The 14,987-nt window shown below is 46.2% G+C and overlaps 2 protein-coding genes across 9 annotated transcripts in view; one reads left to right on the top strand and one right to left on the bottom strand.

Annotated features, from left to right (window-relative positions):
* LOC308491562 (ras GTPase-activating protein-binding protein 1) overlaps positions 1 to 14,987 on the bottom strand; it is a 296,580-nt gene that overhangs the window by 221,698 nt on the left and 59,895 nt on the right. The window contains exon 11 of one of the 8 annotated variants that reach the window (XM_081035384.1): positions 10,964 to 13,231. The exons of the other annotated variants lie outside the window; for them this stretch is intronic. Coding sequence (XP_080891510.1) covers positions 13,230 to 13,231 — 2 coding nt within the window. The 3' untranslated portion in view covers positions 10,964 to 13,229. Of the gene's footprint in view, positions 1 to 10,963; positions 13,232 to 14,987 lie in introns of those variants that run through there. 8 annotated transcript variants of the gene reach the window in all.
* Positions 1 to 14,987, top strand: part of FAT2 (FAT atypical cadherin 2) — a 54,739-nt gene that overhangs the window by 29,639 nt on the left and 10,113 nt on the right. Inside the window, exons 14-19 of the mRNA XM_081035380.1 lie at positions 2,088 to 2,302; positions 2,817 to 2,954; positions 3,550 to 3,693; positions 3,997 to 4,194; positions 7,575 to 8,385; positions 13,122 to 13,267. Of these exons, the coding sequence (XP_080891506.1) occupies positions 2,088 to 2,302; positions 2,817 to 2,954; positions 3,550 to 3,693; positions 3,997 to 4,194; positions 7,575 to 8,385; positions 13,122 to 13,267 (1,652 nt within the window). The remainder of the gene's footprint in view (positions 1 to 2,087; positions 2,303 to 2,816; positions 2,955 to 3,549; positions 3,694 to 3,996; positions 4,195 to 7,574; positions 8,386 to 13,121; positions 13,268 to 14,987) is intronic.

The raw sequence follows: 14,987 nt of genomic DNA, 5'->3' as shown, positions 1-14,987 counted from the left end.
GAAGGCCCTCCCGGGCCGACCTCTTTGGGCCCTTTCTTCACTCTACATCTCTCCAGGTCCAACGTCCTTTCTGCACCCTGGAACCAGCTTAGGTGGGAACCACTCTTATTGCACCATCCAAGACCCCACCCAAGGCCCTCGGCAACCCACTCTCCTCCCACAGTTTGCAGCTTCAACGTCTCCACTCAGATCCAGCCGTAGCAGGCTGACGCCACCCTCCATCCTTGGCTGCAGAGGTAGAAGCACTTACTAGAATGTGGGGCTTTAAGCAGCCCAAGACAGGCTGCCTACTTCTACCTAGAGCCCTCCCCAAATATCCTGGCTCCCCTGAATTCACCCTTATTCGAATGGAGAGAGGGAGAGAACTAGGAAACCTTCTCTCTTCTTTCCTCCCCCACCCCCTGCAGAAGAGTCTAAGTCAGACTCACAGAACCTCATGGAGGGCCCCAGGGCTCCCCAGTTAGACCATGTCCCCTGCAGAGTCACCACACAGCACCCCTGCACTCGTGCTCTCTACCTCATAAAGCAGCCGTCTTCTTTTTTTTTTAAGTTTGTATTATGTATGTATTATTTTTTAAAGTTTGTATTATAGAAAAAAATAGAGAGAACAATAGAAACTACCTGTTCCCATCACCCAGCTTCAGGAATTATCAACACAGACCAGCCTGGCTTCATCTTTACCTGTCACCCTCCCACATTACCCATTGCTGAGTTATTTTAAAGCAAATCCCAGACATCATATCGTATTATTTAGAAATACTTCAGTGTGTATCTCTAAATGATAAGGACTCCTTTTATAAACACAACCACAATACCATTATCACATCCAAAAGATAAGAAGTCCTTAATCTTGTCTAATACCCACTCAGGTAATTTTTCAGGTTATCTGAAAATGTCTTTTTGAAGTTGGTTTGTCTGTCAATATCCCCAAAATAACTACATACTGCATTTGGTTTAGATGCAACATCTTAAGTCTTTTTAAATCTCTAACATTTTCCTCTCCCTCTTTATTTCCCCCAGCCATTTATTTAATGAAAAACTTGGGTCATGTGTTGGAGAGAAGTGTTTATATTTTGGATTGGCTAGCTGTATCTTTATGAGGTCCTATAAGATATCCCTCTAGCCACTATGTGTCTTATAAATGGCATTTGGATCAAAGATCTTGATCAGGTTCACCCTCAATTTTTGGCAACAACACTTTGTAGATGATGCCGGGCTCTCCTTTGCACTGTGTCAGAAGGTTGATTAGTTCTTTTTTCTGAGCTTAAGATTGTTGGTGGGCTCGAAGTTGTCAGCCTGATTCATCCAGTATTGAGTTCTTCATCAGTTCTTCTTCTAATGGTTTTACCAGCCTTTGATGATTATTTCCCAGATGTATTATTTCATTTGGAGCTGCAAAGTGGTGATTTTCTAATCCTATCATTCCTCATGCATCTACTAACTGGAATTCTTTTATGAAGAAGAGTTTTCCACCATTAACTATTTGGTTACCCAGGAATGGTAGTAAATACCTTTGTTTTTTTCTTTTCCACTTTTCAGAATAATAAATCTATGCTTAACAATTTGCCAAACAACTTTGGATATTATAAAACTCTTTACAATCTAACTTCTGTCATTTACTAGCAGAGGGAGCTTGTGCAGGTCCCTTAGCTGTGGGGAGCATAAGTTGACCCACCTATAAAATGGGAATCACTTTTTCCTGCTCCACAGTTATGCTCGATCTATATGACATAGACTTAAATACTACAAATTTAAATCAGATTTCAATGAACTATTACAGATATAAATGAGGGAAACCCTGCTGTTGAGAATGAGAATAAGGAAAATGAGAGGAGATAGAGGGGGAGAGGAAAGTAATGGGGGAGAATAAATAATGAGAAAGATGAAGGAGGAGATAAAGGAGATGATGGAACAGATGATGGAACAGATGATGGAAGAGGTAAAGGAGATGCTGGAGGAGATCAATCACTTCCAGCACTATCGAGCTGCTTCTTGTGGAGTTTTGCACAAGACCCTTTAGGCCTCTGCCTTTGTGGTTCCAACTGCCTCAATGTTCCCATCAAGAAACAATGTTCTTGTTTCTTCAGGGATCCTGTACATCAACAGGAGCCTGGACTTTGAGACAAGCCCCAAGTACTACCTGTCCATCGAGTGCAGCCGGAAAGGCTCTTCCTCCCTCAGTGACATGACCACAATCGTGATCAACATCACTGATACCAACGAACACCGACCCAGATTCCCCCAGGCTCTGTACAGCACGCAGGTCTTAGAGAATGCCGTCGTGGGTAAAGTTGTGCTCACAGTAAGAATCTGCAATTTTTTCCTTTGGGGGGCATGGACTCCAGGTTGGAATCTTATCTGGGCTCACAGTGTTTCCTCTGCCTGGAATGAGGGCTCCCCTCCCAGAAGCCCTCCTTATCCTACAAGGCTTCATGAATCCTTTTCTAATCTCCCCAGCTGGAATTTATCACTGCGTTTCCTGTGCTCTCATAAAGCCGATCATACTTTGCCGCCACAATAGAATTATCTATAAAATTAGATGTTAAGCTTCCTGTGGGCAATTCATTTTGCCACATTCCTCACGTCCTAGCACAGGGCCTAACATCCTGTAAGTAGGAGTCAGTGAGTAAATGAATGAACCACGGCATGCTCCAGTCCATCCTAGGGTATAAACGAAGAGATTCCTTTGGCATGGATGACAGTGGGCCACTCACTGGGGTGGGGACATGTCTGTGCCCCCTGCCTTTCCGAGGGCCAAGATTCCTTTCTGGTCCCTCTTGCTTGTCCATTCACAACCATAACCCCCTCCATTGCAGTTGTCAGCTACTGATAAAGATGGACCCCTAAATAGTGACATCACCTACAGCCTGGTAGGAGGGAACCAGCTCGGGCACTTCTACATTCACCCCAAGAAGGGGGAGCTACAGGTGGCCAAGGCCCTGGATTGGGAGCAGGTGAGTCACGTGGGAGGGGCCAGTCTGAGCTCATCAGAGCAGAATACAGCCCCGCTGCAGGTCCAGAGGGGGGACTGTTGTCAATGCCCCATCCTGACACTTCTCCACACCTGCCCTCAGTCTCTCCAACTTGTTATCTCTGTGGCCTGTGAGGCCAGAGGCAGGAGAGGGACTGAGTGACCCTTACCGTCCCATGGAGGAGCTCAGAACAGCTTCTCACTATTGACCCGGGATCGTTAGATCATTACAATAAGTGATCATTTGTTGAGCACCTGCTCTGGTGCCAGGAACTTTGCTACGTGCTTTACTACATGATGCCGCTTGGTCTTTAAAGTAATCCTAAGAGGTGGGTCCTGATGTCATCCTCACAGAAGTTCAGTCACTTTGCCAAGGTCTCACTTTGCTAATCAGTGGTTGAACTGGAAATCAAACCTATTTCTGAACTCCAGAACCTGGGCCCTAAAAATGCTATGGTTGGACAATGGGGGCGGGCACAGGGGAGTGTCTCCATCTTATTTTTCTGAAAACATTAGGGATGATCGGGGGCAGAATGGAGGGGTCTCACTGCTAACTCTCCACTGACATCTTGCTGTAGACTTCTAGCTATTCCCTGAGGCTCCGAGCCACAGACAGCGGGCAGCCCCCCCTGCATGATGACACAGATGTCACTGTCCGCGTGATTGACGTCAATGATAATCCACCGAGATTCTTCCAGCTCAATTACAGCACCTCTGTCCAGGTACGCATGCGCTTCCCAAGGTATCATGAACCCATCCTCCGTTCATTTCCCTCCTGGCCGAGGTTGCTTACCACTGGTCTCAGTCCACCTGAAGGGTGGCTATGACCTTGCCCTGGTCTAGACTGACAAAGCCAACAATAACTCACAGGTGGGTAGAAAGAGTGAATGCCAGCTCAAAGGGAAGGCAGGCCTGGGAGCAGCCAGAGTGCTGAGGACTCCCCTAGAGAAGGGGATCCAGAAAGAAGTGAGGGGCAGAACTGGGTCTCATTGTGCTCTTTGATTTCCTGTTACTCTCGGTCTCAGGAGAACTCCCCCATCGGCAGCAAAGTCCTGCAGCTGGTCCTGAGCGACCCAGACTCCCCAGAGAATGGCCCCCCCTACTCATTTCACATCACCAAGGGGAACGATGGCTCTGCCTTCCGAGTGACCCCAGAGGGATGGCTGGTGACTGCCATGGGCCTGAGCAGGAGAGCCCAGGAATGGTATCAGCTTCAGATCCAGGTGAGAGCTGTGTTGGGCCACCAGTGGTAACCATGGGGACAGCGAATGTGCAGGCGATAGCACTAGGTATGTCTGTTATTAGAAACAAATGTACAGAGCCCTTACTGTGTGCCAGTCAGTGGGCTAAGTGATAAACGTGTCGTTGCATGAAATCCTCACAACACGCTTTAGGGCAGGCAGTTATCACCCCCTCCTTTACAGACGTGATACCGGAGGCACACAGAGGTTAAGTGACTGGCTCAAAGTAATACTACTAGGAAGTGGCAGAGGTGGGCTGCTTTCAACCAAGCCCTCTGACCCCAGAACCCAGGCAGAGAACCCTGGCTCTAACTCCTTGAGTTGGATCAGGATAGCTCTCTGAACCTCAGGTCTCATTAAAGGCTTACCCCAGAGAACTGGTGTGGGGTCAAATAAGAGAACAGATATACATGCGTAGGAGATTATGGTGGTATTGTTAGGAGTTGTATGAGAATTGCCCAATAAAAGTGGCCAACACTGTGGTCAAACATTTCTCCCTCATTTCATCTCCCCTCCCCCAAATCGCTTTCCTAAATATCAACTCTAGTGAACCCTGCTATCCTGTGAACTTCTCTGGGCTCAGGATGATGTATGTATCCATTCAGCCAGCCAGCTAGTCACTCATTCATTCAGTCAGTCTTTCAACAAATATTTGTTGAGCACTTAGCGTATGCCGAGCCCTATGCTGCCTTCTAGTTATACAGCGGAGGGAAAGAAGGGGATGGTTGCTGTCCTCGTTGGTTTTTTATTCTAATTACGGAGATAAACAATAGATAGATGCAGAAAGAAAGTGACGAGGGCTCAGAAGGCACCGGGAGATATATATTCCTCATGAAGAGGGGGTATTTTGAGCGGAGACCCAAGGAGCCAACCATGTGAAAAATGGGCAGGAGAGTGTCACAGGCAGGAAGAACAAGATGAGCCAAAGGCTGAAGCTGGGAAAGAGTTTGAAGGGATCTGAGATGTGGCAAACAGGGCCAGAGCACAGTGAGCAGTGGTGGGAATAAGGCTGAAGCGATGGGATGGGCGGATCATGGAGGCCTCAGAGCTCCAGTGGCTGTATTATCTGAAGTCCAAACTGTGATGCTCTTGAGAGTGAGAGAGACACTAAAAATAGTTAATAGGTGATAATTGATCCCCAACAGGTAACAATTAAGACTGGCCTGGGCGAGCCAGGAAGTAGAGTCATCCTAATTCTAAGCCTGGGTAATCCTTTTAGATTCGAATCTAAGTGCAATGAGAAGTGATTTCAGGATTTCAGACAGGGAAGTAGCCCTTCTTGGGTCCCAGAAGACTCCATTTTGAATTTCTAGAGAGTGAAGGGAGGGGGCAAGAGTGGTTGAGGAATAACAGAGAAGTCATCCAAACTGGAGGTAGTTACTGAGACCTTGAGGTGGTGCTGTACATGCAAGAAGTGGATGGATTTGGGACAAGTTTTACATGAAATTAAACACAAGTTAGTGATGGATTGGATATGGGGGGAGAGAGAAAAGAGAAGGGTCGGGGATGATTCCCAGATTCTTGGCTCTAATGAAAACTGGGGTTGGGCCATTTATGAGACTGGGAAGACTGTGCGGTGGAAGAAGGACAGGTCCACGGGGTAAAAGGAAGGCTCCGTTTTGCACCAGTTACCTTTCAGGTGTCCATGAGACATCTAAGTGGAGGTGTGCAATAGGCAGGTGAGAGTGGGAGGGAGTCTGCAGCTCAGAGGACAGGTGTGGGCTAATGTAGAGGGTCTTCAACGCCAAGGGCATGGATGTGATTGCCGAGAGAGAGAGAGAGAGAGAGAGAGAGAGAGAGAGAGAGAGAGAGAGAGAGAGAGAGAGAGAAACAGCTTCCTGACCTCTGTATCCTGGCCCAGACAATCAGCAACTATTGATATCATCAGCATTTCTTTAACTTGTCCTGCATTTCCACTTCCATTCACTGGTAGGTACAATAAGCCAGCAAAGAAATAGACTACGGACACAGGTTGAGATTCTGCTCTAGCCTTACCTGCTGTATGACCTTGGGCAAGCTACTTGACCTCTTTGGGCCACAGTTATACACATCTTTTGTAAAATAGGAGACTTCATGGTACTTATCTCGTAAGGACAAACAATGATCATGCATTTAAAGCATTTAAAGCATTTAAAGCACGCAGTTTGTACGCAGCTAATGTTAGTTACGCATTATACTTAGTAGGAGTATTCATTGTTGTTGTTCCCATTGATATTTCATCAGTGTTTCTGCACAATTCCCAGCAGTCACTGTAATGTGACATCTTGCTTACCCACTCAGTATCTTGTACGTGAACAAGATACTGCTGCCAGGAAAGTTGTGGAGACCCTTGTTGACAGCTAGGAAAGTGATAACGTCACAGAGGAGGGAAAGCAAAGCCTCGTCCTTGCTAAGTCTGAGCAGCAAGTTGCAGGGACAGCTTGGTAAAATGTAAAAGGGAAATGAACGTTTTATTTACCTTCTTTTCCTTGTTTCAATGAGGTCATGTTACGGCCTTGCTTAAAACCTCCTACGGCTTTTCAAGGCTGTGACATGAAATGCAGCCCGGGGCTCCTCAGTCCATCAGTGTCCCTGCTTCCCTCTCCCTCACCTCCGGCCCTCTGCCCTGCCCACCGCTCCGGAAACAGTGGCCCCTTCCTGTTATGTGAAGCGCACCACATGCTTTCCCACCTGCAGGCTGATCCCTCTGTCACCTCTTGTCCCCACGTCTTCCCATCCCTCAGGACTCAGCTCAAGGGTCCTCTCCTCACAGACGCCTTCCCTCCCACCTCGTCTAAGTTAAGTCTGTCACTCCTCAGATCTCTCTGTCACAGCGCTCCGATTATTTCTGCCATAGCACTTGATGCAAAGCTGACATTCTCTGGTTTATTTAGCCACGTATTTATTGTCTCTTGTCTCCCAATCCTAGCCCAGGGCCTGGCCCGTGGAAAGCACCCAATAAATCTTTGTTGGCTGAGCTAAAGAAGAAATGCCTGCCCCCACCCAAGCCCAATGACAGGCTACAGGGAAATCCCAAAGAGAACCTCCTTAGGCTGACAGAGGCCACATAGGACACACATTGGAATCACTAAGAGACATTTGATGACTCACTTAAGGAAAGAGAGAAGTTCAAGAGGAAGGAGGCCTGATCGTTTAGCTGGAGGGATTCAGGGAGAAGCTCAGGGAGATGGAAAATGAGGAAATGGAGTGAAGTTTTACCACGTGGTAATTCCCTCCACAAAACCTTCACTGCTTTTGGGGTTATTATTTTCTTTCTCAAAAGCGACGACATGCTAAGCCTGCCCTCAAGCAGAGATACATGGCCTCCTCTGGGCCACAGACAGCTCCATCCTCTGGTAATGCCGCGCTTGTCATGCCCACAGGTGTCAGACAGCGGTGTCCCTCCCCTCTCATCTTCCACGTCGGTCAGAGTTCACGTCACAGAGCAGAGCCACTACCCACCCTCCGCCCTCCCACTGGAGGTCTTCATCACCGTCGGCGAGGAGGAGTTCCAGGGCGGCCTGGTGGGCAAAATCCACGCTACAGATGGAGACCCGCAGGACACACTGACCTACAGCCTGGCAGCGGAGGGGCCCCTGGGGAAGCTCTTCTCAGTGGCCGCAGCCGATGGCACGATTATCGCCACCCAGGGACTGCCTCGTGGCCGCTACACTTTCAACGTCACGGTCAGCGATGGGACCTTCACAACCAGTGCTGGGGTCCACGTCCATGTGTGGCACGTGGGGCGGGAGGCTCTGCAGCAGAGCATGTGGATGGGCTTCCATCAGCTCACCCCAGAGGAGCTGGTGAGCGATCACTGGCGGAACCTACAGAGGTTCCTCAGCAACAAGCTGGACATCAAACGAGCCAACATCCACCTGGCCAGCCTTCAGCCTACAGAGGCCATGGCTGGGGTGGATGTGCTCCTGGTCTTTGAGGGGCATTCCAGAACCTTCCACAAGATGCAGGAGCTGGCCACCATCATCACTCGCTCAGCCAAGGAGATGGAGCACTCGATGGGAATTCAGATGAGGTCAGCTATGCCTGTGGTGCCCTGCCATGGGCCAAGCTGCCAGGGGCAGCTCTGCCAAGAGACAGTGCAACTGGGCCCCAGGGTCGGGCCCACGTACAGCACCGCCAGGCTCAGCATCCTAACCCCTCGGCACCGCCTGGAGAGAAACTGCTCCTGCAACGGTGAGAAATGGGCCTTCCCCAGGGCAAGCAGCACTGTGGGCACAGCCAGCTGACTCTAGGGATGGACACCGCAGGGAGGCGCCGCAGGGGAGTTAGCGGGAAGTTGGAAGGGCTGCCAGCCAGGGACCACCACGGGGCAGGCGTGGCCTCCAAAATCTAGACACAGAAGAGCACCCGGAACCCAGCCCCTTTTTGGAATTTTGAAAATAACGGTAAGAATACGAGAGGCCGTTCAGCAGCACAGCCAAGATTATCGACCAGCATCAAGCTGCCTAGGTCTGGTCTCAGCTCGGCCAGTTGCCAGCCATATGATCTTAGGAAACTTATTAAACTTCTCTGTACCTTTGGGCCTTTGTAGGGATTAAATGGGTATCCAATATCAAGTGCTTCCTTAGAAAAGTGCCTGATAGAGAAAGTGGTCGACAAACAAGAATTACTAATACACCCACTATTATTATTATAGCCTGGTGGTTGGGTATAACTTCAAGATTTAGACTAGACAGTTCAGGTTTAAACCCCAGCTCTATCACTTACTGTGTTTCCCTGAAAAGAAGACCTAGCTGGACAATCAACTCTAATGCATCTTTTAGAGCAAAAATTAATATAAGACCCAGATTTATTTTACTATAAGACTGGGTATATGATATATGATATGATATGATATATAATATAATATAATATAATATAATATAATATAATATAATATAATAAAAGACTGGGTCTTATATTAATTTTTGCTCCAAAAGACGCATTAGAGCTGATTGTCCGGCTAGGTCTTATTTTCAGGGAAACACGGTACTAGCTGTGTAACTTTGGGTGGGTTATTAAAATCCTCTGGGCTTTAGTTTCTCATCCATAAAATAATGAAAATATTACCATTTGCCGCCCGGACTTGGTTTGGGGAGTAAATTACTTAATGGATATAAAAGCACTTAACCACTGGCTGACCCATCATAAGCATCTCATCAACAATGGCTGCCATTTACATGGTAGCATTTGCTGCTGCTATAAGGACCCTGCTATGTGCCAGACTCTGTGCACAGGTTACCTCAACTCCTTGTCACCACAACCTTACAAAGCAGGGTCACAGCTCCACCTACAGTTGAAACTGAGGTATGGGATTAGAATGTATTCATTTGCCAGTGAGGGGCTGCTTATTCCATCCAATACCACTCTAAAGCCTGAGCTCTTCAGGAACTGTTTTCTGATAGGATTCACCCCAGCGCCCCTGGCATTAAGACCAATGCACTGGACCAGCTCATGAGCATTGGCACAAAGAGAATAACCTCGCCTCCAGCTCGCCATCGTCCCCTGCCTGGCATGGCCTACCCTTTACGGGCCACCGGCTTTGCATTAGGACATTTTCTTGGAAGATTTGTGGACTTTCTGGGGAGCAGGGGAATACTGGATTTACTACTCTTGGTGAGCTACTCTTGTGGGTGTCGGGGTAGGGGTTTCCCTTCTTGTGTGTCTTGCCCTGGAGTCGGCTGCTGTGATGGCTAAAGGTTCTCTCTTGACCACCTGGCATCGGACAGAGTTTCTAAAACTCAAGATTGTTTGAAATCACCCAGGGAGTATGCTTTTAAAGAGACTTGCTCCTGGGTGTCACCTCCAATTTTTTGTTTGGGTGAGGCCTGGAACTGGCATCTTTAACCAGCACCTCAAGCAACAATGAAACAGGTGGTCTGCACCAGAAATACTAGATGGGCTGGCTCAGAGATCGCCAGAAACACTTAGACAGAAGTTCTGATGAAAAAAAAAATTTTTTAGTGAAATATGACACACAGAAAGATAGATGCAGGTAGCATAAGTGTACAAGTTTTCACAGACCAAATACACGGGTGTAACCACCTAGATTAAGGATCCGAACACAACCAGCATCTCAGAAACCTCCCTTCAGGGGAGTCCGACACCCATGGTGGGGAGAGTTTTAAAATACAGGTTCCCATGTGCCACCAGAACGACTGAGCCATACTTTCTGAGGGTAGAGCCTGGCATTCGGGATTTGAAAAGACTCTCCAGGGAATTCCTGGTCTAGACCACCTTCAATATCCCATCCAATAATGAGCTACTACAATAGAACTGCCAGCGTCAGAGAGAATCAGACCTATGGTATGACAAGCCTCTTAGGATTTTATAATCCCACGTGCCTCGGGCTTTCTTGCTCCGTTTGGCCTTGTTCCCTCCCTTCAACAATTCTTCTTCCCTAGGTCTCTGGGGCCTGTACCACTAATCCTTTCCCCTGACAACTATAAGTTTATTCACAGGGATTTAATAGCTGAACTCACTCCTGGGGAGGGTGGATGTTTTCTTTTTAATTAAAGTTTATTGGGGTGACAATTGTTAGTAAAGTTACATAGATTTCAGGTGTACAATTCTGTATTACATCATCTATAAATTACATTGTGTGTTCACCACCCAGAGTCAGTTCTCCTTCCATCACCATATATTTGATCCCCCTTTACCCTCACCTTCCACCCCCCCGCCCCCCTTACCCTCTGGTAACCACTAAACTATTGTCTGTGTCTATGAGTTTTTGTTTCTCATTTGTTTTTGTTCTTTTGTTGTTTTTGGTTTATATACCACATATCAGTGAGATCATATGGTTCTCTGCTTTTTCAGTCTGACTTACTTCGCTTAGCATTATAATCTCAAGATCCATCTATGTTGTCACAAATAATCCTATTTCATCTTTTCTTACCGCCGAATAGTATTCCATCGTGTATATATACCACAACTTCTTTATCCATTCATTTATCAAAGGACATTTTGGTTTTTCCATGTCTTGGACACTGTAAATAAAGCTGCAATGAACATTGGAGCACATATATCTTTATGTATAAATGTTTTCAGGTTTTTTTGGTAGATACCCAGGAGAGAGATTGCTGGGCCATATGGTAATTCTATTCGTAATTTTTTAAGGATCCTCCACACTGCCCTCCACAGCGGATGCACCAGTCTGCATTCCCACCAACAGTGTATGAGGGTTCTTTTTTCTCCACAGCCTCTCCAACACTTGTTGCTATTTGTCTTGTTGATGATAGCCATTCTGACTGGGGTGAGGTGATATCTCATTGTGGGTTTTATTTGTATTTCTATGATGACTAGTGATGTTGAACATTTTTTCATAAGTCTATTTGCCATTTGTATGTCCTCTTTGGAGAAATGTCTCTTCAGGTCCTCTGCCCATTTTTCAATTGGGTTGTTTTTTTGTTTGTTGTTGAGTTTCATGAGTTCCTTGTATATTTTGGATATTAGCCCCTTATCAGAGGCACTGTTTGCAAAAATCTTCTCCCATTCAGTTGGTTGCCTCTTTATTTTGTCAATGGTTTCTTCTGCTGTGCAGAAACTTTTAAGTTTGATACAGTCCCATTTGTTTATTTTAGCTTTTACTTCCCTTGCCTTTGGAGTCAAATTCATAAAATGCTCTTTGAACCCAAGGTCCGTGAGTTTAGAACCTATGTTTTCTTCTATGCAGTTTATTGTTTCAGGTCTTATGCTTAAATCTTTTCCACTTTGAATTAATTTTGGTACATGGTGATCGATAGCAGTCCAGTTTCATTCTTTTGCTTTCCAATTCTGCCAGCACCATTTATTGAAGAGGCTGGCTTTTCTCCATTGTATGGTTTTAGCTTCTTTGTCAAAAATTATCTGTCCATATTTATGTGGTTTTATTTCTGGGTTCTCAGTTCTATTCCATTGGTCAATGTGTCTGTTTTTCTGCCAATACCATGCTGTTTTGATTATGGCAGCCCTGTAGAACAAGCTAAAATCAGGGAGTGTGATACCTCCAGCATTGTTCTTTTTTCTCAAGATTGCTTTGGCTATTTGGGGTCTTTTGTGGTTCCAAACAAATCTGATGATTTTTTGTTCTATTGCTTTAAAAAATGCCACTGGGATTTTGATGGGGATCGTATTAAATCTGTATATTGCTTTGGGTAATATGGTCATTTTAACCATGTTGATTCTTCCAATCCATGATCACAGAATAGAGGGCGGATTTTTAAACATCTGGAGAGGGCAGCGCTTCATGTAATACAGCATTTCCCAAAAAGGGCTTCCATAGAATGCTATTTCAAGGGCTATGAAAGCATGAGAAACTCAAGTTTAGGCGATGTGTCAGCCCCCTTATGCAAGTTCCCATTAGCAGCCTTGCAGGGGGTGGAGTATGAGGGCTTTACAGACGTTTTGGCCACATGGTCTGACAATACCCCTTCTTTATCTCGTGGCTTCTCAGCAGCATTTCATCTGAGAAGTGCTAACCCTAATGATGACATACCTAATGATGAAGGAGATTCTCAGGACAAAAAAACCCACCCCTGTGGTGTTCCTGAAATCACACATATATGCACAACCCTCTCCCATTCTACCTCTTTATTCTCCAAGTGATGTCAGAAATAACATGGAAACTATGTAGGACAGGAATTTTGATTTCCACACATTTGATTGGTTACATTTTTGGCTTGATTTCCTGCTTTCTTAATGGTTTGAGCTCATCATTTCTGACCCTGGCTGGGACCCAGGGCAGGGGTCCCTGGGGCAAAAGGAAGGTGTGCAAGGTGACGGGCCCAGCCAGATGTGTGACCCTGGACAAGTAAGCCCCCAGCCTCATTTCTTCATCTATAAAATGAGCAATGACTCTGCTTGCCCCGTAAGGGTTGAATGGGACAAAGTCAGTTCGAGGGTTCTGTGGGGACCACTTCACATGGAGATGACACCTCTGGTTGTTTTCACAGGTACAGCCGCAAGGTTCAGCGGTCAGAGCTTTGGGCGGTACAGTCTCCCAGAGGCTCAGAACTGGCACGTCCGTTTCCGTCTGAAAACACTGCAGTCACAGGCCATTCTCCTGTTCAGCAATGGGACAGTGTGTATCACCCTGAAGGTAAGGCACTGCCAGCCCGAGAGAGTTCACATGAGTGTACCAGGCCGAGGAGGTGGGGGCGGCATGCGCATGACCCAGAAGGCCAGTCTGTATGAAGAAATCTGGCCATGGTTTTCAGGGGTGCTGGGTGTGACCGTTGGGCCAGGACACAAGACTTTCCAGTCCTGATGGCCACAGTCACCCCACCTAAACACACATGTTCAAGCACAATAATAAGAGAGAGTTTCTGAAGATAGAAAGAGAGCTGGGGGAGACTACCCGGCCCCGGTGCTTTGTATCACTTTGCTGAGTAATAGAACAGCTAGTCACAAGAGGGGGGAAGCGGCTACCACTGGAGTGCTCAAGATGACAAGCCCAGCGTTAAGCTCCATGGAATTACATGGAAGAAAAATAATTTCCTTTCGAATAGTCTCCCAGTACATCTGATTATGTCATCTAGAAAGTCTCAGTTTACCTTCCTGATTTTTACACCTTTAGCACACATGCCAATCTCCCACCTTGACAAAGAGAAACAGACTTTGGCAGTTCGTTAATTCATTCAACAAACATTTATTGACTATCTACTATGTGACAGTCACTGTTCTAGGTGCTTGAGTCTCATAAAGGAATAAGATGAAAATCCCACCGAGAGACTAATGATAAACATAATAAATCAGAAAATTATTGTTTGTCCAAATATGATCAGTGCTTTGGGTTAAAAGAACATAAATAAAGGTTAAGGGGAATCAGGAGTGTCGGGATTTGCAATTTTAAATAAGGCAGTCAGGGAAGGATTCATTGAAATCATAATTGAACAATAATTTGAAGGGACAAGGAAGTTAGCTATGTAGACATCTGGGGAAATAGCATTCTAGGTAGAGGAAGTAGTAATTGGCAGGAGATTGTTTAGCATGTTTAAGGAACAACCCAGAGGTCTATATGGCTTGAGTGAAGTGAGCAAGGGGGACAGTAGTAGTTGGAGCTGAGGTCAGAGATATAATGGGTTGGAAGCCTATCTATAAAGGTCTCATAGACCATTTAATGATGTTGGGTTTTATTCTGAGCAAATTGGAGGGCATTAGAAGGTTTTTGATCAGATAATTAACATATGCAAAAAGGGTCCTCCTGGCTACGGTGTTAAGAACAGATCTTAGAGGAACAAGCATGGAAGGAGAGAGACCCAGCCAAAAGGAAATAATTCAAATGAGAGATATCGGTGTTTTAGATCAAGGTAATGACAGTGGAACTAGCAAGAAGAGGTCAGATCTTGGGTAGATTTTGGAGGGAAAGCCAACAGGGTTTCCTGATGAATTGAATGAGGGCTGGGAGGGAAAGCAAAGAGTAAGAGCCACTAGAATGGATGGAGTTGCCACCAACAGACCTGGGGAAGGATAAGGGTAGAACAGGTCTGGGCGGGAGGAGTTCAGTTTTGCACATGGAAGTCTGAACTACCTATTAGACCTCCAAGTGGGGCTGGGTAAACAAGTCTGGTGTTTGTGAGAAAGGTCTGGGCTAGAGATGAAGATCACCAAAAAGTGTCAATTAAAAAGAGTAGATCAAGCAATTCATCTTTGAGACACTCTGACATTTAGATGTCGGGGCACAAGGAGGAGCCAACAAAGGAGACTGAAAAGGAGCCACCAATGATGCTGGAGGAAAACCAAGAGAATATTTTATCTGGGAAGCCAAATGAAGGACACGTATCAAGAAGGAAGGAGTGAGGGATCAGCTGGGTGATATG

The sequence above is a fragment of the Rhinolophus hipposideros genome (genome assembly GCF_964194185.1).
Source record: "Rhinolophus hipposideros genome assembly, chromosome: 23".
Classification (NCBI taxonomy): Eukaryota; Metazoa; Chordata; class Mammalia; order Chiroptera; family Rhinolophidae; genus Rhinolophus; species Rhinolophus hipposideros.
This window is presented reverse-complemented; position numbering and strand designations above follow the sequence as displayed.